The sequence below is a fragment of the Lissotriton helveticus genome, chromosome 3_1 (assembly GCF_964261635.1).
Source record: "Lissotriton helveticus chromosome 3_1, aLisHel1.1, whole genome shotgun sequence".
Lineage (NCBI taxonomy): Eukaryota > Metazoa > Chordata > Amphibia > Caudata > Salamandridae > Lissotriton > Lissotriton helveticus.
Genome location: NC_136061.1, coordinates 1,595,378,939 through 1,595,403,517, shown reverse-complemented (window position 1 = coordinate 1,595,403,517; position 24,579 = coordinate 1,595,378,939). Strand labels below are relative to the sequence as shown.

Here is a 24,579-nt window from a genome sequence, read left to right as displayed (position 1 = left end):
TGAAGCGGTGGTTCCAAGGACATGGACTTCCGTCTTCTCGGCATTGAGCTCCAGGCAGCTATCGGTCCTCCAGACTGCGACATCTTGCTTATCCTTCCCCTTCTGGAAGTTGAGTCTGGCGGTGGTGGGGTCTTTGGTGAGGGAGAGGATGAGCAGGGTGGCATCAGCGTAGGATACGATGTTGAGGCCGTGTTGTCAGATGACGGCAGGATAGATGTTGACGAAGAAGGTTGGGCTCATAGATGACCCCTGTGGGACTAGGCAGGTGATTTACGTGGGATCGGAGAGGAAGAGTGGCAGTCTGATCCTTTGGCTTCTTCAGGTGAGGACTGATCAGATCCAGTCTAGGGCTGTTCCTTTTATGCCGGTGTTGTGTAGTCTGGCAACTAGTGTGCGGTGGGAGACGGTGTCAAACACCGGTGAAAAGTCAAGTAGGATGAGGCCTGCAGAGTGGCCTTGGTCTAGGAGAGTGCGTCTGTTGCCTGTGGCAGGGAGTAGGGCCACTAGGTTTTTGTGCACGGAGCACACGTTGATGAGGAAGCATCTTAGGATATCCCCGGTGCTGGCATCGGGTGTGTTGGAGGCCGGGGTGGTGGTTAAGGTCTGGCGGCAGTGGAGGCAGGAGAAATGGCAGTAGGTCGTGTTTGTTGAGGCCTGTTGGCAGTCTCTGAGTTTTACGGGGATGAGTGCATGGAGGGTGGTTGTGATGTAGCAGTGGGTGGCTCGAGATCCAGGTTTCCTGGTGCTGGTTGAAATCGGGTAGCAGACGGGTGCAGATGGGCTTGCCTTAGGCGCGCCGGCGGTGTATCCACAGAGCGCGACCACGCATCGGCAGCCATTTTGTAGGGGAGGAGGGAGGAATAATCAGCTAGGAGGCGGGAACAGGTGAGGACATGGTGGCAGGGCCACATGGCCAGCAGTGGTGGCAAGTAGGAAGCGCGGGCTCGGAGAAGCCAAAAAAACTGATTCAAAAGGGAAAAACAAGGGGTAACTGACTGATGTAATCATGCTATGTATCCTCAGGAGGTGGGAGGGTGGGTAGGACTGCTCCAGATACGGAGCAGGGCATGGGCTTATTGGCACGCCCACTCAAGTGCGCACTGACTGCTTGGCTGGCCTGCTCAGTCCGCCCAAAGCAGTCATACGCACTTTCCTGTTCCCAATGCAGGCTGCATTATAGCCTGCATAGAGGACATTCCCACCCCTCTGGCCCCTAGCTGTATGACTTGTCCTGTTGTCAATTACCAATCCCACCCCCGCATCGCAGCGTTGTGATTCCTTTTCCCGGAAGCAAACGCAGGAGAGCAGGAGCTACGAAGACACAGGACCCGACTTTGAGGTAAGACTTCCCTCATAAACATTTTTACAACACCCACTCACACACACATCCCCGCGTCCATGCCCCATCCAGTTTTCTTTCCAGCATTTACCACCTCACAGCTGTCCAGCCCCTCCCCCAGCACTTCTCAATGGCGGCCGCTGTGCGCCCATGCACAGCGGGCCTACCACTCGTGGGCCATAGGGCACATAAGTAGTTGCGACGCATGCCATAACAGGGCATTCCATTCTCATGCATACTAATACCAGGCACTTTGCAACAGTAGAGTAGGTGTTGCATAGTGGAGACATTAATATCACTATTCCCACTTCAGTGAGTGCAACCCAAAACCAACCTTTGCACCCCAAACCCAAGCATGAACCTTGGAATTCCTTTTTGAGCCCCCATAACACACCCACAAATCTGATTTAACCCAAATGCACACCCCAATTTCCATATTTTACCCCAAATGCACACCCCAAATTCCATATTTTAACTCAAAACATAACCCAGATTCCATTTCTTATCCCAACACACACCCCAATTTTCATACTTTATATCCGAAACCCATACTCAGCCAAAAAACCTTAAATTACCCCATTACTGACCTCACAATGCATTGTAATCAAATGTGATGTAAAGGCATCTGCGTTGTCGGAATCGCATTGTTGATGTACTGTCTGCATTGTAATGGTTGTCTCCCATGCCAAAGGCAACCACCGTTTGCATCCGTCTACCCTTGGACCGTGCTCAGCACCAAGAAGCCTTCCTCTTGGACACTCCACCGCTACGACACCAGCACCCTCCTTGCCATCAACCCTGGATACCACCTCATCTGCCAGGACCAACCTCTGCTCCGGACCGGACATCGCCATTGCCATCACTGACGGCTGCAGTATTGCCCACAAGAAGCACCTCAACCATCAAGGAGGAGGCATTGCCATCACATACAGAAGCACACTCCGACTGACCATGCACTCTAATGACCCAAGGGTGACCATGGACCACCTCAACTCCCAGATCCGGATATAGCTCAAGCACATCCTCTGTGGCACCCTCATGTGCAGGCCTCCCAGGCCTTGGCTCCCCATTCTACAATACCATTGTAGATCTCATTGCACTCCAGGGTCTTCCATTTACCGACAACATCATACTCGGTGTACTCAAGCTCCATCTGGACAACCCCACTGACCAGGATACCACCTCCTCCTGGGGAAGTTCCCCGACATCAGACGCAAGCAGCAAGTCACCTCAACAAGCCACATTGCAGGACACACGGTCGAGCACGTCACCTCCACCAGCGGGAACTTCAACTGCAGCCACAACTCTGGACTCTCGTGGACCGACCATCATTGGTAACGTCACGTCTTCACCTTGCTCACTGGACACCACCGCCATCATCGCACCCCTTTGCAGCTGGATCAAGGCCACCGCTCCCTCCACAACCTTTACTCCACCAAAGCTCCCAAACGATGACACCGCAGTGCGCAACCACCACCGATGGATCTCCAACAGCGCAGACATTCGGGCACTTCTCATGAATGGCACTGCGTCAGTACCTACCGCTTGCCTGATGGCAGGTGTGAGGGTGACGCAATGCCACAGGGATAGGCTGGCCCCATGCATTGCTGAAGTTGCATCATGGTTGTGACACAACTGCAGCAATGCGTGACTTTAGCGCAGACCAATACGTCAGGATTCCTGACATATCTGTCATTACCTGCGTCATGGAGCACTGTCCAGTGAATACAGCGCATCCATTCCATGCTGTTGCAAGAAGGACATAGGGAGAAGTGTTGCAGCGCTGTCTTGTTGCAGAGATGCAACGCTTTTCATGACTGGGGCCCAGGAATGCACACTTATTGATGGAGCGCATTCATGCACTGTAGTTTTGTCGCAGGGCAGCTCTGCAACATTGCTTGCAATGCTGTCCAGCACCAAAACATGCTGAGAGGTGACCCCAAGCATTAGCTCCATTTTTAATACCAGCTATTTTCTGGTCTTAAAAAACTGCCTCTAACTGCAGTTAGAGCTAGTTTTTTGGTCTTCAGAAGTTCAAGGATCCCCTTGTGAATATGGAGTAGTGGTGCTTGTGGGCGTTTTTGCACAGGAACGCCTCTCCTGCATATAATTATCACTGACAGAAGTAGCGATCTTTATAACAGACGTTTTTTGCCTAAAAATTGTCGCTAACGGCTGTTAGCGACAGCTTGGTAATAGAGTGATAAAATTATTGCTGCATTAGCGGCAGCAAAGAGCAACTACTGCGGCGATAACTCCTTGTGAATATGCCTCACAATACTTTTTTGAAAAGAGAGATAGAGAGATCGAAGAGATTCCATCGAATGAGTGACAGTCTTTGGTAGGTATGGCTACTTGATATTTCTGGAAGAATTTGGTAGAGTACTGCGTTACACAGATAGGTTATCACTTACGTGTAGACTAGATTTACACAGTTTTTGCCATTCTGGTAGTGCACCTGAGAAGCTGTGACAGTCCCAGCTTTTCTGCAGCATTCACAACGTAAGTAATTATAGAAGAATACTTATTCATGGTGTACAGCTATGCATGGGTAAATGCATAGATTACAGGTGCTTGCACAAGCTCCCAATTTACAATTTATTCTCCACGGGCAAAATACACTCTTTCCTTGGCGTTCTCTTTTTTTTAGAGATGAACTCTCTTACTTTAACTATTTTTATCATTTATATTGCTAAGGCTTATGCTTATAATAGGGAACAAAAAATAACCGACAGATATTCCTTCCTGTACTCTCCATCTCAATCCGCACACTCCACAGGAATTTATTCTGGTGCTTACAGAAGTAAATTACCAACTAGATTCAGGATAGTAATGTGCACTGGGTAAGGCTATGGAAAGCACAAACACTCAATTTTGTAGGAGTTCACAATTATTTCTGGACAATAGCACTCAGAAATTTCCATTCACCATGGAAGGGAGTCAATTTAATCACATGTAATATGTCTCCATAGTGATGAAATATTACCTGGGTGTAAGTCTATTTAGAAGCGTTAGTCAATTTTACGAATTGCAAATGTAAATTTACACTTGAAAAAGAGGTAATACGTTTAACTTATATGTGCAAATAGCTTTGTGAATCAGGCCATGTGATTCAATTTAATTATAAACTCTGTTCATGATCACTCCACGGACAGACTGACAAATGTTTTTCAAGAACGTCTCCCTGGATAGCTATGGCTAGGTGATGTTTGCTTTGACATGCAAGCTAAACCTTCTCTACAACGGTTGTGCCCAGAACATTAGCAGACTCCCCTGCCATGAGCTATGAATGAAACGGGATATCAATCTAGTGAGTGTGCAAGGTTTTCCTACAGAAGTCCATTAATTTTTTTTTTTTAAGAAAACCTTAACCTTAAAAACTAACTTTGCAACAGAAATACAGCAAAAATCGATCTTTGGGACATATGTATCATTCAAAATTGGGATTGCAAACGCCGAAATTCGCAGAATTTTAGCATTTGCGATCGCAATTTAGGTAAGTGGGATGTATGAATGGAAAACACCCTCGCAAAAAATAAGGAATCGCAGATTTGCGATTCCCTATTTTGCGATTGCATTTAAGGAATCGCAATTCCTTAAATCCAATGTAAGGGGCACATAAAAAGTGCAATTTGGCCCTAAGGAATCGTAAATTACCACCAACTTTAAGTTGGTAATAATTTGCGATTTCTTTGAAAAATGCATTTTTTTGCATTTTTCAAAGTGCCATGTGGCACACATACATGACCTTAGGGAATGTATGTGTGCCACATATGCACACATGCACATTTAAGGGGTGCAACAGGGTGTCCTTTCGACACCCTGGCACCCTTGAAATTGCATTCTCAATTTGCGATTCTTTAATTGAGAATTGCAAATTGAGAATGTCTTCCCATTCATTCCTATGGGCCTCTAGGCCCACAGGAATGAATGGGGAGGTATTTCTTACTTGCGAATCACAATTTGTGATTCGCAATTAAGGAATATGTAGGATTCCCAAAATGATTTGCTAATCCTACATACATAGCCTTTTGCGATTCTCAAATAGTGATTCACAAAAAATCTCTATTTAAGAATCGCAAAGGAACATTTTCATACATATGGCCCCTAATCACAAGACATGTCTTGCAAATATGTTTTTGCTTGAAAACCCTCTCCCAAACTGTTTTCTGCTTGTGGATTCTTCTCGAACAGTTGAATTTGGGTGAATCAGGATATATCAAGCCTTACTAGCCTTCATTAATTTTTCATCAAAAATATTCCTACATGAAAATGTGAGTTTTCTCTTCTGAGTACTTTCCTCGTTGGAACGAGTGTCTCTATTTCTGTATCGTACATTCCAAAAGTTTGAGGATTCTGCTCCATTTAAATGTTTTTAAATCAATACGAGGAAGTCCACTCATTGTCCAACAAGCCAATCTCAGGATTGCTCAGTGCTTGTCACAGTGATTTTAGGGCACACTCAAGATAAATCTTTCAGACAGAATGTTAGGACAACAGCAGGAAGTTTTCACAACGGATATGATTCTGATATGTTTTAAATGGAAGTTTTTAGTATGCGTTTATTAGTAAATAATAATCATGCGTCAACTGGCTCCAATATCTGACAATAAAAGTTGCACATTGTGGTTTTTTTTTCCTTGCCACACAATGTATGGTGAGGTAAGTAAGACAACTAAGTTACACAAACCAAGGGTAAAATCGGCTAAATGTCAATGTGGTTGAGGTGTGTACAAGCTACAATATTTGTTTTAAAAAGCGTATAGTTGCTACACGTGAGTTGAATTGTTTTTTGACACGAACAAGTAAGTTAAGCCAAGAATGTAATGTTTTAATGCAAGTTCAACGTTTTTCATTCATGTTAATTTGCTGACTTGAGGAAATTTAACTAGTGCTTAATTTGTGAAAGAAAGCGTGCCGGTGCCCATAGCTTTGCACAGAGGCCGGCGGCCGTGCAATTAAACGCTGGCGCACCGGATAGAAAGGCTTATACGTACTACCAGACAGATCCTACTGCTTTTCTCTCTCCTGCAGACTACTACTTTCTGTGCCAACTTTCTGTTCCTCTATCTTTCCCTTCTTTGTATTTTTCCCTCTCTGGCGCTTGATGAATAGCTGATAGAGAAGAATAAGAGCCGGTCCCCAGAACTAAGTGCCTGTGGCCACCAGAAGCAACCACAGGCTCAAATTTAGCACTGAATTCACCATGAATAAATTACATTTGCAGGTTATTTTTTTTTACATTTTATCTATAAAAACAGCAAAAAATTAAAAGTTAACAGTGGCGGAGGAGCGTCGCCTCACTGCTTTTAAGCAGTGTAAATAAGGAGCAAAAATGATAATATTGTGAAGTTATTATCATTTTATTGTTTACATCTGCTTTGCAGGCGGCAGGCAGGGCACCTCTGCTCTCAGAGCAGAGCAGGGGGAAGTAGTGGTTTGCCCACTCATACGTGTGCATTGTCGCTTTGACCGGCCCTCTCGGACCGGCCAAAGCGTCATGCGCACTTTGTGTGCTCTCCATGCAGGCTGCATTACAGCCTGCGTGGAGAACATGCCCAGGTCCCCAGTTCCCATCTGAGAGCTGTGCCACAGCGCAGAGACCAATTACCATGCTGCACTGCAGCTTTGTAATTGGTATGGTGAGTCTGGGTGCTTACCAATCACAATGCTCTATTGCAGCATTGTGATTAGTTAGGGGAGCCTGGCAGTGCTTCCTGGTTTGGCTGAGTCCTACAGAGGAGAGACGCGGAATGCAGCATTAAGGTAAGTGGTTTTATTTATTTTTTTGTCTTTTACACCCCACTCCCCTCCCGCCCACCACCCCCAATCCGTGCCAGCTGCCACTGAAAGTACATTTGTAGATTTTAATTCTCCCTCAAATATGTTTTTGCAGACATATGTGGGGAAATAAACGTGAAACAATTGGTTTAGTTTATGACACAATAGTATGCATTTTGAAAAAGTAGAGTCCCACAATTCACACATCCATAGTTATGTTGGAACTAACTGGTTCATTAACTCCTGACTTATGTACATTACGCCTGGGAAATGTAACAAACATCTGCAGCAGTCTACTAGTTTCGCATAATCTGAACGTGGGTCACTTTTCGAAACTTAATTACTCAAGCGACTATATTATTTAACTCAAGTGTAAGTTCAAATGTGTGCAAACTATGTGACAAAAAAAGAACTATACAGAATCTTTCGGAAGCACAAAGCAAAGGTTGAAATTGCCAGCTTTGCACATATATTCAAAAGGTGGATGACTCTAGGGCGAGATTTACTAAGATTTATACAGTGTTTGCATCACAAAAGTGACGCAAATTGGCGGGAAATCTTTTTTTCTGATTTACTTTCCAGCGCTACACTTATTTGGCACTGGAAAAAACATGAAAGTAACCAAAGCAGTGCATAGCGCTGATTTGCATCATTTTGCACCAAAGAGCCGTACCATGGGTGGAGCACGGGCATTCCTATACAACCACTTACGGTTTCTCACGCTAAACCCTATTGACTAACTGAAGTATACAGGGTTTAGGAGTCAGAAAACTGCACCGTTTTGTCCTAGGTGCAATGAAAGAGAAATTCCTTAATTTCTCTGTTTTTTTTCGACTCTGTACGTGTGCTGCACTTTACAGCACCCACACAAAACGGGAAAATGGTTACAGTCAGTCTATGCATGGTATTTTGTACTGAAACGGTAACCTTCGAGAACAAAAACTATGCTAAACTCACAGAGACACCCTCGTACCATGGCGTAAAAGTGTATCGGCGGCTCACGGCAGCTGATTTCAGCGCCGGCTCTAGGGAGAGGGGAGGAGAGTGCCATATTTCAGTAAATATGGTGCTCTCCTCCTCCCTCCTTTTTACGCAGCGCAGCAATTGGGGCTGCTGCCCTGCATGAGTAGTAAATCTGACCCTAGGTATCACCCTCCGTGCATCGGACCACTTGTTCTTTAAAGGATAAACCACTGTTGCAAAGACCCACAACTGCTTCCAGAGGTGGACAGGCTTCACATTGAGTACAACCACATAACATCGATTCTAACCCTTCGGAAGCCTGCCAGCCCCTGAGGGTAGCAAGACTGGTACACTGCATGAGCATTAGTCATGTTTACTCCTTTTTACAATGCTAGAAAGGAGCACGCCAGCAATAAGCGAAACCTCTTCATATCTTTGGCAGTGGATTTTAGCATTATAGAGCAGTCAGAAAAGACCTACAGTATGTTATGATCATTCTTAAATCCTTGTCTAGCAAAGGTGGTGAGGTCATGCCTGGCTCCAGCAGATTAGGACCAGTGCTCCCAGGCTGCGCTGTACAATTGACCCACTAACAATGGGGCCTCATTCATGAGTCTGTGCGTCACTTTTACGCCTCCGGTGCGTCACTTTTTGTGACGCACCAGTGGCGTAAAAAAAGCACCTTGTTGTGCCATATTTACAAAGTGACGCATCTAGGTAGATGCGTCACTTTGTAAACCCCTGCGCCACATTATACCTGCGCCAGGTATAATGTATGCAAGGGGGGCATTTTGACGCAAGAAAGGGTCATGGAATTGACGCAGTGAAATCTATGAGATTAAACTGCGCCACTTCTAGGACTCAAATGCGTCAAAATCTTACGCCTGCCTCACAGCAGGCGTAAGACTGACGCAGGCCTTTCCACATGGGGCTTGCCCCATGTGAAAGGACACATTGCTGGAGTTGCGTCACTTTTGTGACACACTCCAGCAATGCGCCACTTTTGCGCCTACAGATACGTCAGAAATACTGACGTATCCGTAACTCCTTGCGACATAATGCGTCATACTGTAAATATAACGCATCATTGGTGTCGCAAGGAGGGCGCAATGAAAAGTGACGCATCGCTGTTTTCAAGCAGCGATGCGTCACTTTTCATAAATGAGGTCCAATGTTTCTAACCCTTTTTAGAAGAGGTTACTAGTGCACTGTGCTGGGCTGGCACAGACCCATTCAGCTCGTGTTTGCACTGGACAAACCTGTGTAAGCCCTCGATAAAGAGCTGAAGGTGGCCATTTTGTGAGATGCGAACTAATAGCTATACCTAAAATGGAAGCCCCCACCACTTGCAGGGTAATCTTATCTAGGCAAGGTAATTGGAATATGCCTGTATATACTACACTGCTCATTGCACCCCCGAGCAGACATCTCTCTCGTGCTCGCATTTTGCTGGCACCAGCAGTTTTGAATCTCATTAAATTAAATCTTTTTTCATGCGGTGCTTGATACCTGTCATGCATTTTCCCCATCCATCAGCCTCCTTCTGTCGGATCTCCATCCCGCAGCAATGTTTAATCTTTTTCAATCTTCGCGTAGGTGTGTTTGTTCCACAACAACATAATGAGGTTAGAAGGTTACAGAATTTATGAGCTATGATTTTAATAAAGGGATATAGATAGAACTCTGGCCCATCAGGGGCGGATCCGTGCCAGATTTTCATGACTTCCGCTTGGGATAAGCCTACATACAATGAATATGAATGGCAATCATTTAATTGGCCGATCGTTATCATAAAAAGCTGCGACAGGTATATGCATTGTGGAACACAGGAGGGGAATACTATTTTAGGACGTTAATGTAACACCACAGGGCAGCTATAGTATTGCATGCCACATCAATACGGTGTGTTTGCACATGATTCTGCATTGTGAGCCAAACTGTTTATTTTTGCATTGTGCCAAATGTATTCATCTAGTCCAAAAAGGCTTCTCATAAAAGTTCACAGAAATCCTAGGTCATCATGATTCACAAAGTAGAATTTATTGAGCGAATCTTTGTGACCACCCTCAAATTCAGGGAGAGCAGACCCCCACCGTTGGTTTGTAAAGTGCCAGTGGTGCCATATCAGAGGGAACAAAGGTGCAATAGCAGAAAATAAGTGTTGCTATCTAAAAGAGACATGAGCTAGAGCGTGCAGCAATTCACGGGTCCACTATCTTCAGACCTAAATTCATAAAACTGGCATTCGCTCAGTAGGAGCTTCCACGGTGCAAATGCTTACGGACTGACCAGCACGGTTTGCAACTCTTCAGAGCCAGAAGCCAGATCATACACAAACCAGAGAGATACTTTTTTGGAATCACAAAAATGAGGGAGCGCCTCCTAGCAAAGAATTGAAATGTTGACATTGTGAGTCACACAAGCTTTTGCGACTTACAAAGGCATTTTAATATATCAAGTTGTTGGTTTTTACCCTTGCAAAGCCTGTATCTTTTTTGCAGTTCTCCATAGAAATTGAGATTTTCCAGGAAAATTTGTCCAGATTCTGTTGGTTATTCCTCGATCATGCATGGGATACTGCAGGTATATCACTGATCTTGTAATACCGATGCAACTTTTAATGTCCACCTCTGGATGAATTGGGATTATCAGGGCCCTTGTAATGAGGCCTTAAGGGTAACTGTCAGAGACTAAGAGGACCTAGAAGCACCCTCAATCAACAGCTGGTGAAAAATTACTCAAGCTCAGCTTCATCTCACAAAAAGTCCAATGAATACTGACATGCATGATAACAATTACGGTTTGCAATTTTCCTTTTGTACACACACATAGACAGACCAAAGAGAATCTGTTTCCATATATGAATTAATTTAAGAAAACTAAAAGTAGAAGAATGGACCTCTCTTGAGTATCCACCAGTGAGATATGACACAAGAGATTTTTTTTAATAATCTACTGGCTCTCAGTTTGTATGGTTGGAATTATCCAAAAGGTTTAATGGAAGTGGGATGCATTGGTAAATTCATGTATGACGGGCGAGGTTAGCCACTGATTTACTAGATTCTGGTTCGCCCTCTGTCTGTACTTGGGACAAAGTTATATGGTTATTGTTTTTCACATTTGTTAATATGGTGATCTGTCTGGGCCCACTGGAAGATTCATTTGCTTGAACGAGGATTAATATTGAAATATGAAGTATTTTTGTATTTCACACGACTGGGAGAGGGTGAGTGATAGGAAAAAACTATTTGTTTTGGCAAATATTATTTTGCTCATTGATTAGCATTTGTGAACTGGGGTGTATATTTATGAAGATCTTACATCGCCCTTGTCCCGCGCAAAGGGGTGCAAGGGCAACAAAAAACCTAATTCAGATTTATCAAGCCATGCAAGGCCCCTTGCATGGACCTGCATGACTTGATAGATACAGAGTAATGCAACGCTGTGCAAATCACTGTGTTGCCTTACTCTGCCCTGGGAAGAATATTCATTGGTGGAGAGTGGGTGCTCCCACTCATCCAGCCCTGGATTTTGGAGCATTCCTAGATTTACCAACACTGGCAAATGCACCCCCTCCCCCCCACCAGGGGATCCATTCAAAGAGAAATGTCATTTTTTCTCCTTGTTTTTTTCCTCTTTCTATGTGTGCTGTATTTTGCAGCACACATAGTTAGAGGAAAATGCCTCTTAGGATTGTTTTTTGTGTAGGAAGGTGTTCCTTCCTCCACAAAAACAATCCTGCTTACAACACAGGCCCCTTCGCACCATGGTGCAAGAGTGCCTGGGTTGGCGCTTAGCAGCCAAAAGGGCGCCAGCAGACGGAAAGATCTGGTACAGGGCTTATTTACAAGCACCTTCTGCTGCTAGTGCATCACTTTTTTTGACGCTAAGCCAACCCAATGTTCTGCCCCATATATACAAGGTCACACAAAGCCACCCGGCGTGGATTTTTCATGGCCTTGTAAATATGGCTCCTTTTCACCACCACTTTGTGTGATAGGGGCGTGCCATTGGTGTTGCTGGGGGTGTTCCGAGGCAACACCCATGGATTCTGCCACATTTCCAGATTTATATCATTTTGTAAACTGTGAATGCGTCAGAATCCTATGCCTCCCCAGGGGAAGTATAAGGAGGCGCAATGAGCAGAAATACTTTTATTACTCCTCTTTTTTTCTCTTTCAATGCATGCTGCATTCAGCAGCACACATAGAAAGAGGAAATGTACTCTTGTGATTTTTTTTGTGCAGGAAGGTGTCCCTTCCTGCAGAACAAAATCATCCCCGCAACAGAGGTACCTTTGCACCATGGTGCAAGGGTGCCTGCATTGGTACAAGGCAGCCAATTGTGTGCCAGTGTAGGGGAAAGCACAGAGATATGGTATATGGTTGTAAATGTGACACATCCCTGTACTTTTAATTTTGTTGTAAATAAAGCCCGGTGCATTCCTGCCTTTTCAGCAGTGCAGCAAGGTGTCTTGCTACGCTGAGTGAAAGCTGCATAAATATGCCCATAGGTTCTTAGCAAGTATTTTGTGCATTTATTTGCAGCAGGTGGCTAAAAACGACTTTACGAAACTGTACGATGTTCTGGTTATAATTCTGAAGGTTAGGTGAGTGACACTTTTTGCAATTACATGTGCGATTTTACTCTCACTCACACAATGATGGATACTATTCCATTATTATTTTTATCAGACAGAGTGTCCTTTTCCTTTTTGTTTTGCCCTGAGGAAGACCTGCATGGGGTGTTTTAGTTACACACACTTCTACAGGGGGCAAAATGTTGATGCAATTCAGCAACTATCTTGGGAAGAAGTGAATGACAGTGACCCGACATTCCTATGGTGTAATCAAATGACCGCCAGCCAAGCCGCAAATAAGTTCAAGATTAATAAATTAGAATTAGAATATGTATCTGTTGAAACACTTTCATACAGAGCATGAGAACTTTGTCACTTTGCACGAAACACCCTGCTCATTTTTTGTATATTAAATGTTTCAGTCACGCTATGAACGTTTGTGTAAAGCAGACATTACAGTTATTTGAAAACTATTTTTGATGTTGAGCGTTTTCCTTTGCTACTGACAATATGGAATGGTTGTTGTAGGGGACCAGTGTGTGGCCTCTTCATAAATATCCAATATACATTTAAACAATTCCGACAGAACTACTATTGTGTGAAAATCGTGCCTTTTTATCGTTGCCTTATTATTTTAGGTGCTTAAGCAGGGTCGGATTGGTAACGCTGGCACTCGGGAAATGGCCGAGGGGCCGGTAGCCGAGTTCTAGCTGTGGGCTGCTTTTGTGGGCAGCCTGGGGGCTGTCTATTCTGTTAGGATGCCGCCAGCGGCCCAGTGGGTGTCTGAGTGTCCTTTCGGCGGAGTTATCACTCACTTTCTCTCGCTGGGCGGGCCCATTGATGGATGCTGATTGAGCGGGGACAGGGGGCCTAAGCAGAAGTGGTCTCACTTGCATTAATGTGTGGCTCAGCAGTGTGAACTAATCTGTAATTTTTTTTAAATCTAAGTGAGGTTAATAAAACAGGCCCACAACCCTTTTTCTTTTTATAAAACTTCACTGAAGCAATGTTTTGCGGAAAAGCAATAGGCAAATGTGGGCCACTTTCTTTGGGTGTGCCCTGGGCGATTTTTGATCCCAATCTAACCCTGTGCGTAAGACGTAGTTTGCAGAATGGTTAGTAGCCTTCTCCTGCGCAATAACATTGTGCATAGAAAAGCCAAGTTAAAGATAACTGTGGCTGGATTAAAAAACAGTGCAAATTATTTTTCTACCCGATGAGAAGAATTATGTAACTCTCAGAGAAACTTCCGTGGGGATGGGAAATTAGTGGCTGGGCCCCCAAAGTCCCCACACTCCGTGCCGAGGTTTATCAAAGAAGTGATTATCTTAAGGAATCAAAGAAAGACATGATTATGTGTCTTTTTACAGGTTTCATACCAAATTATGCTTTTACAGGTATCTCTTACCTTATTACCCTGGTTTCTTTTTAACTAAAATAGGTTGTTGGTGATACGAATGGGCATAATTAGCTTTTCCTGATTATTACAGATTTGCCCTTTTGGATCAAACTCACTAGTAGATTGAGGATAAGAGCAAATGGGAAGTTTGATGCACTAACCTTGGGTGCGGGTGCAGAATATTGAGTAGGGAATATTGTGGTACCTTAGTATCGTAGCCAAAATATCAAGGACATAATGATTGACAGGTAAGTATGTATATGTTTTCTATACCTAAATCCACATATATATCTTCAAGGCATGTAGAAGTGGAAGTAAGAATACTAAATCTATACTTATCTACAGGAACTTGCCTTTCAATATTTTTGTCTTCAATATTTAGGCTACAATATTAAGGTATGGGGATATTCTCTACCCAATATTACATACTACAACCCTACCTATGGCATACTTGTGGGCTTCTGACAACACCCTTTTAAACATAAATCCATTATGGTGTTTACTTTAATTTCTGTAATAATATCCTTTGGGGTCAGCAGCAGTAATAATAGCCTGGTGTCCTCATCAAGTGACAATCTGACCTGAAATGCAGACTGGCATGAGGTTAATGGGGTATATGTACAATATTTTGGTGTAGGGCAGTGCTGCGAGCCTTCTAGCTGCGCTGCTCTACGACAAAAGAAAAGGGCAGGAATGCATCATATCTACAAGATATGGAGCATTCCTGTCCTTTTTGACGGCGCACAAACTGCAGCCGAACAACAGCTCAGGCACCCTTGCACCATGGTTCAAGGGTCTCTGTGTTGTTGGCTTCATTTTTTTGTGCAGGATGCAACACCTTCTTGCACAAAAACAATCAAAGCAGGTGTTTTCTTATTTCTATGTGTGCTGCAGAATGCAGTACACGTGGAATGAGGAAAATACCAGGAGAAATAAAAACATTTCTCAACATTATGCATGCTTTGGGAAGGCATTCATTTTGTTGCTGACCCAGATTTCCTCTATGATGTAAATCTGGGGCAGTGTCACCAACAATGGGTGTTATGTGGGAACGCCTCTTCTACGCAGAGTAAGGCATTGCCTTACTCCACATTTAAAAGGCCATGAAAAGCACACAGTGTGGCTTTGCGTGGCCTTTTATATACGGGTCGACACACTGCGCCTTAGGAGCATCACAAAAGTGATGCTCTGGCAGCATAATAGTGCTTCACGGTGTTAGAAATTGGGGGGCTCTAGTTGGCAGAGGTAGGTACCCTTGCCCAAGGTTGGACCCTTCTTCCTAGTTAGGGTAAGGGGGATGTACTTCTAAAATAACCCCTGCTCACCCCCTTGGTAGTTTGGCTCAAGCAGACAGGATTATCTAAGAGGCAGAGTGTAAAGCATTTGTGAACACATACAGTAGTACAGTGAAAACACTACAAATCGACACCACACCAGTTTAGAAATATAAGTAACCTTTATCTAAAACAAAACAAGACCAAACGACAAAAATCCACATTAAAAATATGATTCTTAAAAGGTAGAAACAGTTCAGTTCCCAAAAAATGTGGGATGGAACGCTTTTACACAAAGTACCTTGGATGCGTCAGAAAATGCAAGCAAAAAGGGCCTCAGGGAAGGTGATGAGTCGGTTCCTCACACTCAGGGAAGGTGATGCATTGGTTCCGTGCTCCGGGGGAGGTGATGTGTTGGTTCCTTATTGCTGTGCAGGGGAGGTGATGCGTCGGTTCCTTACCGGAGAGGATTTGATGCCTTGGTTTCTTACAGTGTGGGGAGGTGATATGTCCGTTTTTTTACTGTGTCCCCCAACAATGCAACAGACTTGGCACGTCGATGCATGACAATCTGGTATGATGCATTGGTTTTTCCACAAACAGGCCAGCGTTAGAATTGGTGCGGTGATCTCTGACATCAGAGATCAATACAAAGGATTTGTCACACGACAGACACTTCAGCCGCAATCAGGCGCTGTGTGGATTCTTCGGCCGCGGCGATGAGTTGGAAAATTCTTCTTGCGCCGCTGTGATGCGCTGAAAATAGGCGATGCGTCGATTTTCACAGTTCTTGTAGTTTCCATTCCCAAAACAACCTCCAGAGGCCCAGAAGACTGGCAGGCACCTCTCAGCTTGGTCAGAACTCCTAGCCGAGGACTTCAGGGGAAACTAGGGGTGAGGTCTTTGTGTCCCTGAGACTTCAGAACAGGAGGTGAGCTCAATTAAAGCCCTTGGAGATCTTCTTCAAGCAGGGGACACATCAAACAGCAAAGTCCTTTCCCTTTCCTTAGCAGAAAATACCACTGCAGGCCAACCCAGACAGCAAACAACACAGGGGCAGTATTCCTCCTCAGTTTCTCCAGCTCTTCTCCTCAGCAAAAGTTCCTCTTGATTCTCATAAGTGATCTAAAAGTCTGCCCCCTCTTTTTATACAGTAAAATCCCATATTCTCTATGGCAGAGCAGCTCTGTGCTCAGTCAAAACCAGTTTGGTACTCTCTGGTGCCACTTCCTGGAAGGAGGTGGAGACATAATTTTGTAAGGCAGACAGGCTCTATTCAGGTGCAAGGGAAATCTCCTCACACCACTCTAAAGGCAGACCGGACTATTCAGGCACAACTGACACTTCTCCCCGTTCTCTGAATGCAGCCCAGGTCTATTCAGCCCAGCACTGGCTCATTCAGGAAAGGCAGGACATACATTACCCCCCCACCCCCGGTAGCCGTCTGAGAGAATGCACATCCCAGCCCCTGTAATTCAAAAGCCAGACAGTCAATATACAAACCTAGCAGAGGCACAGAGGATGGCTAAGCAAGAAAATACCCACTTTCTAAAAGTGATATTTTCAAACACACAATATAAAAGTCATCTTTGCTAAAAGTTGCCTTTTTTATATTCTGCGTTCCGGCATACTAAACTCTATTTTCCTATCTTGTTCTGATGGACAGTTATACTTATAAGATGTTATGAACAAATTCCTCATTCTATCCTACGGGGACAAATAGCCTTACAATAGTGAAAAACTAAATTGGAAATATTTCACTATCAGGACATGCCACACTCATCAGGCATGTCCTACCTTTCACATAGACTGCCCCCTGCCCACATTGTAAACTTGGGCCTACCTTAGGGGTGACTCCCATGTAAGTAAAGGGAAGGTTAGGGCATGGCAAGTGGGTGCACTTGCCAGGCCGACATGGTAGTTCAAAACTGCGCACAGACACTACAGTGGCAGGTCTGAGTTACATTTACAGGCTGTTTATGTGGGTGGCACAATCAGTGTAGCACACAGTGCACAAATCAAATATGCCAATCATGGAACCACCAATCCGTAACAACAATTTACCGGGAAAGCATATGAACTTTAGCACTGATCAGCAGTGATAAAGTGCCTTGAGTCATAAAACCACCATCAACAGGTCAGAAAAAATACAGGACGAAGCAAAAAGTTCTAGGATAACCCTGCAAAAACAGGTGTTTTGTAAACATGGCCCAATATTCTCCGTTTCATTAAATTATGTAAGTAAGTAGAAACACATATTTTTGTATGGCAGTGACAATTCTTGGTGTGGAAAGTATGTACCATACTTACTTGTAACTAGAGAATTGAATACAAAAAAATATTTAAAAAATGAATTCCACCATTGTACTTTTTTCCTTCATACCAATAATAGAGTAATATTTAATGCTATTTATGAACAATTTAAAGATAGTGTAAAGATAAAACTCTCATGTTGCACACAACATAATAAGTTGTTAAGTTGATGTAGTTACCTGTGTTATTGAATCCAAATAAAATTGGACAGGAGATGGCAAAGGAGAGTACCCAGACCACGGATATCATGACAGTTACTCTCCGCTTTGAACTGTATCTAGTATTGTAAAGCATTGGCATGGCTACGGCAGTATACCTGGAGTAAGGAGAGAGAAAGAGAGAGATTGAGAGATCGTTGAAAAGTCATTAATACATTAGTACTGCCAGCTTCTCTTCTCTACCCCATCAACAATCGACCACGTTGCTTCATTGAGTACATTTATTTTCCAGACTCCCCTCAACTCTTTACCCGATAACAATCACTGCTATCCGCTGCCAGCCAGCCACTACCTGCCTTTTTAAAACCTAAGCCATTCATAATTGGAAACAGGTTCTGTGAATCATGCTCCTTTCAAGCTGAACACCAACCAGACACTGTTTGGTAACTGGTGGGGGTATCAGGCCACTTATAGTTCAACCAGTAGCGGCTCCTCGAGGGAGTGCTGTGGGGCGGTGGGGTGGGGTGGGGTGGGGGAGGGGCAGGGTGGGGGGTAGTAAACTATGGCATACGGCTGAACTTAGGTAAGTAAATAAATAAAACGAATTACAATGCGCACGCTGCATCGCCATTTGGCGTTACAGCGTGCACAATGTAACTCATTGTATTTCTTTACTTACCTCAGTTTGGCCATATGCCGTAGTTTACTACCCCCCTGCCCCTCCTCCGCCCGCCACACCGCCCGCAGCACTACCAAGAGGAGCCGCTAATGTGTTCAACTGATGACCGCGAAGTGCAAAACGTTTCATTCACTTACCCAACAGCAGTACTGTTCAGGTCCTTGTAGCACAATCATTCTCTACAAATGCTGCAAAGTATTTTGACCCAATGCTACATTTTTAGCTTCTTCAACATATTTTGTCAATGTGCTTGCTAAGCAAATACATGCATCCTTAATTATTTGATTTTGCACCTACACTGAAATTTCCATCTCATATATTTTTAGATAGCTTTTTTTTTAATCAAATACTCTTTTTCTGAAGCCAGGAAGTAGAAGGTTTTGTGCAGGCGCGGTGCGTCCATTGGGGCGTGGGGGCGTAGCCCCTCCCCCCGCCCGCAGCCGCCCGCAGCTCCCTCTGCATTTATCTGAACTTAAGTAAACTGAGTTTACTTAAGTTCAAAGACGCGAGCCAAGGAGGGAGAACTGACAATCATGCCAGTCAGCATGACGTCAGACCAGGGCGGTCTGGCGTCATGTTGATTGACATGATTGTCACCAGACACCAGGGCAACAGGGAGGCAGCAACACAAGTGCCCATGAGTGGGGACGGAGCGAGAAATTTTTACCCGTGCCCACTCATGCGCATTTGTGTTTGCGCTTTTTTGCGCATGCCCATTAGGAGCCCTTAGGGCTCCTAATGGGCGTGCTGAGGGCGTAGAATAACCTGTGACCCAAGGGCCAGGATTGGCTGCGAGGGTCTGCCAGTCCAGTGACGTAAAGGTGCCAAGGGTAGCCACTGCCGTCCAAGACATCTCGTATTTGCTGGCCCTAGCACAGAGTGCTTCAAAAATGTCCACGTTCAGAGGATGAAGACATTTGAATGTGCCTGCCAGTTCCAATTTCCCCCGTCCTCTTGAACCAACAACCCACAATGTCTGAGCTTGTAAAACCGAAACTACTCAATAGGTGAGCAGAGCTTCATCAGAAGAGTGAAAGGATTGAGGCCGAGGGGGTTTCCCTAGGGGCAATGACCTGTGGGGGTCACACCATGAAAGAAATTCTAGATTCGCCAGTCCAGGTAAAGATCCTAATGGGAAGGTTGGTGGGTCAGCGCAGCCATTGTTCATAAAGGAGCAGGACGAGACGGCCAGTAGCCTTCCAATGTGAGTAGGCTGTACGTCCTGTATTTTCAGAGCCTTCAACCCTATTTATTCTTGCAGAAGTGGGGCCTGGTTTGAATTCGCTGCTTTCCTGGCACAGCTGAATGCCTCCTCCGTTCATGAGACTGGAGGCATTTCTAGGCCACTTCCTACTGCTGTTCCCCCAGGACACCTGTCCTCTCCTCCTCTCTGGATGCTCCTGCTGCAGGCCCTGCTCTGCGACCTTCTGTATTTGCAGAGCCCATATCACAGATGCTGCACCACAATTTTGAAGTGAAAGGCAGACAGGTGCATTTATTTTGCATCCGTCTTCACTTGGCCGTGTCGATCTTCTTCCAGGTCGCAGTGTGAGCATCTGGGGGTGACTTTGGACCACAACTAGGCATCAGCAGTCTCTAGATATTTTTGCAATTCAGGTAGGCTATCAGTCTTGCACACTTGTCAATTCAATATGCAGGATAATGGAGAATACTGCTAGCTACATCCGGGATGTAGATTCTGTACTTTTGCTTGTCATTACTATTGTACAGTGCATAGTTTGTACTGAGGGACACCACTTGTTTGCACGATTAAGAGCTCCGGAGCTGTGGTTGAAGGCACTGCCGGTTTCTCACAGGGTCTGCCAGTGTCTCAAAATGGTGTTCAGAATACATGGCCATCCAATCATTGGCCTCAGTGCTTAGGGTTAGTGGTCACGTATTTGAGTTGTAATTGTGATTCTGTGCAAATGGGTGTGATGGGGCCGCCATCAAGGGGGTACACAGTTGTCAAAATTATGACAAGGTGAAAATAAAAGAAAATGCAGTGGTTGTTCGCTACTGAAGACGGATCCCTCACGTTTACGCGCTACTGAAGACGGATCCCTCACGTTTACGCCCTACCACTTTCAAATGTCACCAGCCACCACTGGTTTTGTGTAAGATCAGGGTAGCTGACTAGTAGCTGCTGGACAGAGCTAGTTGTTGTGGCAAGTAGAGTGCAAATTAATACAACATGGACAAATCTATCAGAAACATGACTGAAAATCATTCATTAAGTGACATTGCATTACTCTGTACTAGGATCGACAACTAATAAACATCATTAATAAAAAATTACATTCCCATAAAAAAAAAGTGAAATGGACATAATAATTACAACCCAACCTAACCAAACGTATATACCCAAGTTATATTCTGATATGCAGCCTTAATTCCCTCCATGCACTTCTCTGATCACAAAAAATAGGATCCCTGATGACATCGACCATAAAATAATTGATGCACTAACAAATGGGTACACTTTTTGCACATTTGCTGGTCAGGGTTAACACAGCGTTTCCACGACACAGGCTCTTAGGCCTTCTAGTTTTTTAATATAGTACTGCAGCCTTTCAACTGCCTTTAAGGTTTTTGAAAATATGTATTACTTGTGAGTGAAGTATTCTTTTTAACCATTTTTCTTCATAAACTGGAATACATTATTCTGCATTGAAATTGTCATTTGTTAGGCCATCTGCGCTGTCATGAGCACTGAATCGGAGAGACATTATGGTTGCGTAGTAAACAATAGCTGGAGAATTTTAGGGTTGTTTCGGTTTTGGATTGGAGCCAGCTAAGTGTTTGCCTAAGAATGTCATTGTTTTTCCCCTCCGATGTTACTGATCTTAGTAGGCAAACCTCAAATTGCTTAATATTGATTATAAGCTCAGTCAAAATCTCTCTCTCTCTCTCTCTCTCTCTCTCTCTCTCTCTCGCTCTCTCTCTCCCTCTCTCTCTCCCTCTCTCTCTCCCTCTCTCTCTCTTTCTATCTCTCACCATATATCTGCACACCACTCTAGAGACAGCAGTGGTGAACGTTTCTTCTTTATTCAACTTATATGAGTTGTGACACCAGACCCCAAACAAACAATGATGCGTTTCGGTCAAAGTGACCTTTGTCAAACCCTAAACAAACCGTCTCCAGCTCATTGAAATAAACACAGAACAGTGTGTGGAATTCATGTACATCGGAGGATTTGTGTATGCCGAGGCAATATCGTAGTTTGACATGGTTAAAAAATTCGAGGCATAATTTCAAGCTCCTGTTGCCACAAAACGTCACTTTCAGTGACCTAGTGATGACAATAGGGGTCTTGCCTTATTTACAAGGCAGCTTTAAGGCACTTAACGTGACTTAATGCTGCATTGTAAATAACGTACACTTTCAAGCTGTATTTAGCATGAAACGGGAGGGTAATGGGTGTTGCGGTGGGCGTTCCACCGTAACACCCATTGATTTTGATGCTGCCACCTATTTACAAGGGCAGCGTAAGCAGGAGGCAGCACCAAAATTGAGGCCAGGGAAAACCTGGTCTTATCCAAGTAAAACGAGGAGTTATGCTTTATTTCTCCTAATTTGTTCAGTTTCCATGTGTGCAGCACGCATAGAAACAGCACATCGCCTATGACTTTTTATGTGCAGGAAGGTCACCCATCCGGCACATAAACAATAATTTTTAATAAATGCAGTTTTTCTATGTGTGCTGCATTAAGCAGCACACATAGAAGTTACAAAACAGCATTCAAAGATTAAAAAAAACATAAGACTCTTAGCACATGCAAAATTACATAAACACGGCTTCTTGTGGTCTTCTTTTTCTTTTTCTTTGATTTCTTCTGCCAGACAACACATGTTTTCTCAATGGGTGTGTTACCCTATGACTTCCTCAGGGATGTAAAATCAAATTTAAATGTATCTTACAATTCAATCCATTGCATTATTGTTTTAACCTAAATATAGTGGGAGAGGGGCCCTTAAGATGTTGCCAGAGAATAATGACTTGATCATTAGCCCGTTCGCTGCGGGTGTCGGCCAACGGCAGTCGCGAGCACTACCTCCATGGTGCTGCGCATGTCCGTTGGCTGACGCAGTCCCGCCCGCTTAATAGAACGTTCAGCACTGGCGCGGAACGTTCGAAGCAGTTAAGGTGTTAAGGAGGTGGATAAAGCAAGCAATATTGTTATTATGGACCGAACTGACTACATGAGGGACATTTACTCACAATTTGACAATGCTTCCTGCTATAAGAAATTGGATACCAACCCTATTTTTAATATCACAAATAATAGGTGAGCACTTCAGAGTGATGGAAACGAGACATCAGATACCCAGTGGCAACACATGTGAATGAGAGTCAGTCACAAGGGATACAAAGTAACTTTCTGTTTTACGGTATAGACCATGCGCTAAGCGATCAGAGAGGAGGGAATAGAGAACTATCCCTGAGAAAATGTGAGTGGATCATGAAATTAAAGACTGTAGTACACAGCCTAAATGTTCATCATGAGCAACATTATTTCTTGAGAAATTATTGATTGCCGGTAAATATAATGAATACTGTCTTATGAAGTCCATATGGATTTTGGAAATCCCACCATGAGACAAGGCAAGGAAAGTACTACGAAGTACAAATTTAGTGGTCATATAACGAGATGGCTACATACTCATGAGTGTCAATATTGTTAACAATGTAGCGTTGATACTTTTTCAGTATAATATCTTAAATTGATCCTTTAAATGTGATTGTTTGCCACTACACATCCAGATTAGCGATTTGGTCAGTAGATATCCTGGGTGTTGGAAGCTTCAATGCTTTACAAAGACATCCTTTTGGACAATGCTGAATACGGTGAAAATATATATAGTTAGACCACATAATAGACGCATTACACATGAATGATGACGTGCTCCAAAATGAATTATGATTTATATGAGCATCTGTTCAATACCAAAAAAGGAGGGAGGGACATCAAGTACAAAGAATCACAGAAAGGATACTTTGACTTTGAGACTGTAATTCATATACACATATGTATCATTATGTAAGTGGTTGAAATGTTTACATATCGGCTTGATTTTCACATGAACTTCAAACGTATCCTCTGAACATATTCCAATATGTCAGGGAGGTTCGTATCGTCTGGTGGACAGTTACCTTTCTTGAGTGTCATAGAAGGATCTGAAGATGGCGACCATTAAGTACCGGAATATACACGCGTAAGCTAATGATAAATGGACCCATAAACGTGAAGGATATTGTTGCACTGCATGTGGGTGATAGGTTCTAATTAAAACACTTACTCACACGGAATAATTGTAATGTGGGCAGAAGGAGCCCTTCTGCGAATTGATTTTTACAATACATGCATTGATGAATTCCAATATTGCGGTGTCATTTACATAGAAGTTGCCTTAGGATAGGCGGTTTTCATCCGGAGCACTACATCATATATAGAATAAACATGAAGGATAGAGTTGCACTATATAAGGGTGGTAGGTTTTAATTAAAACACACACTCACACAAAATAATTGTAATGTGGGGATAAGGATATCTTAAAAATCTTTAAAAAACGCAGAAAAACTAACATGGCGTTATCACAGCTGGGGAACAGCCGACCCACAAATGGGTAAGATACACAGATTTGGCATATGGGGCAAACAACAGATGTGCTCCTTTCCATCACAGACTTACAACATGCCTGGTTATCAATTATACTAACCATATTTATCGATTGGGGGCTTTCCGACTAACTTGGTGCCCTGTTATTTGTCAGGTTGACGGGACCAGTAAACTCCAGGGTCTGCACCCCGGAAAAGGAGACAACGTCTAGACGTTAGATACCTACAGATTTCTTACTCACTATTCTACGTTTGCCTGAGGTAGGCAGGATTTTAACAATGTTTCACGATATACATGATTATATACTATTATATAAATCATGACGGATAATACGTACATACATAAATACATATTATATACCACTTCTTTTGCAGAGGATACTGACAGATTACAGGTATTTATGAGAGAGTGGTGATGGACACAGTACTAGAATACCAAATGGGTTATTCGCCACATCAGCATGACATATGTA

General features: G+C 43.8%; 1 protein-coding gene across 1 annotated transcript in view; it reads right to left on the bottom strand.

Annotated features, from left to right (window-relative positions):
* Positions 1-24,579, bottom strand: part of DRD2 (dopamine receptor D2) — a 1,149,771-nt gene that overhangs the window by 180,482 nt on the left and 944,710 nt on the right. Inside the window, exon 6 of the mRNA XM_078682355.1 lies at positions 17,828-17,964. Coding sequence (XP_078538481.1) covers positions 17,828-17,964 — 137 coding nt within the window. The remainder of the gene's footprint in view (positions 1-17,827; positions 17,965-24,579) is intronic.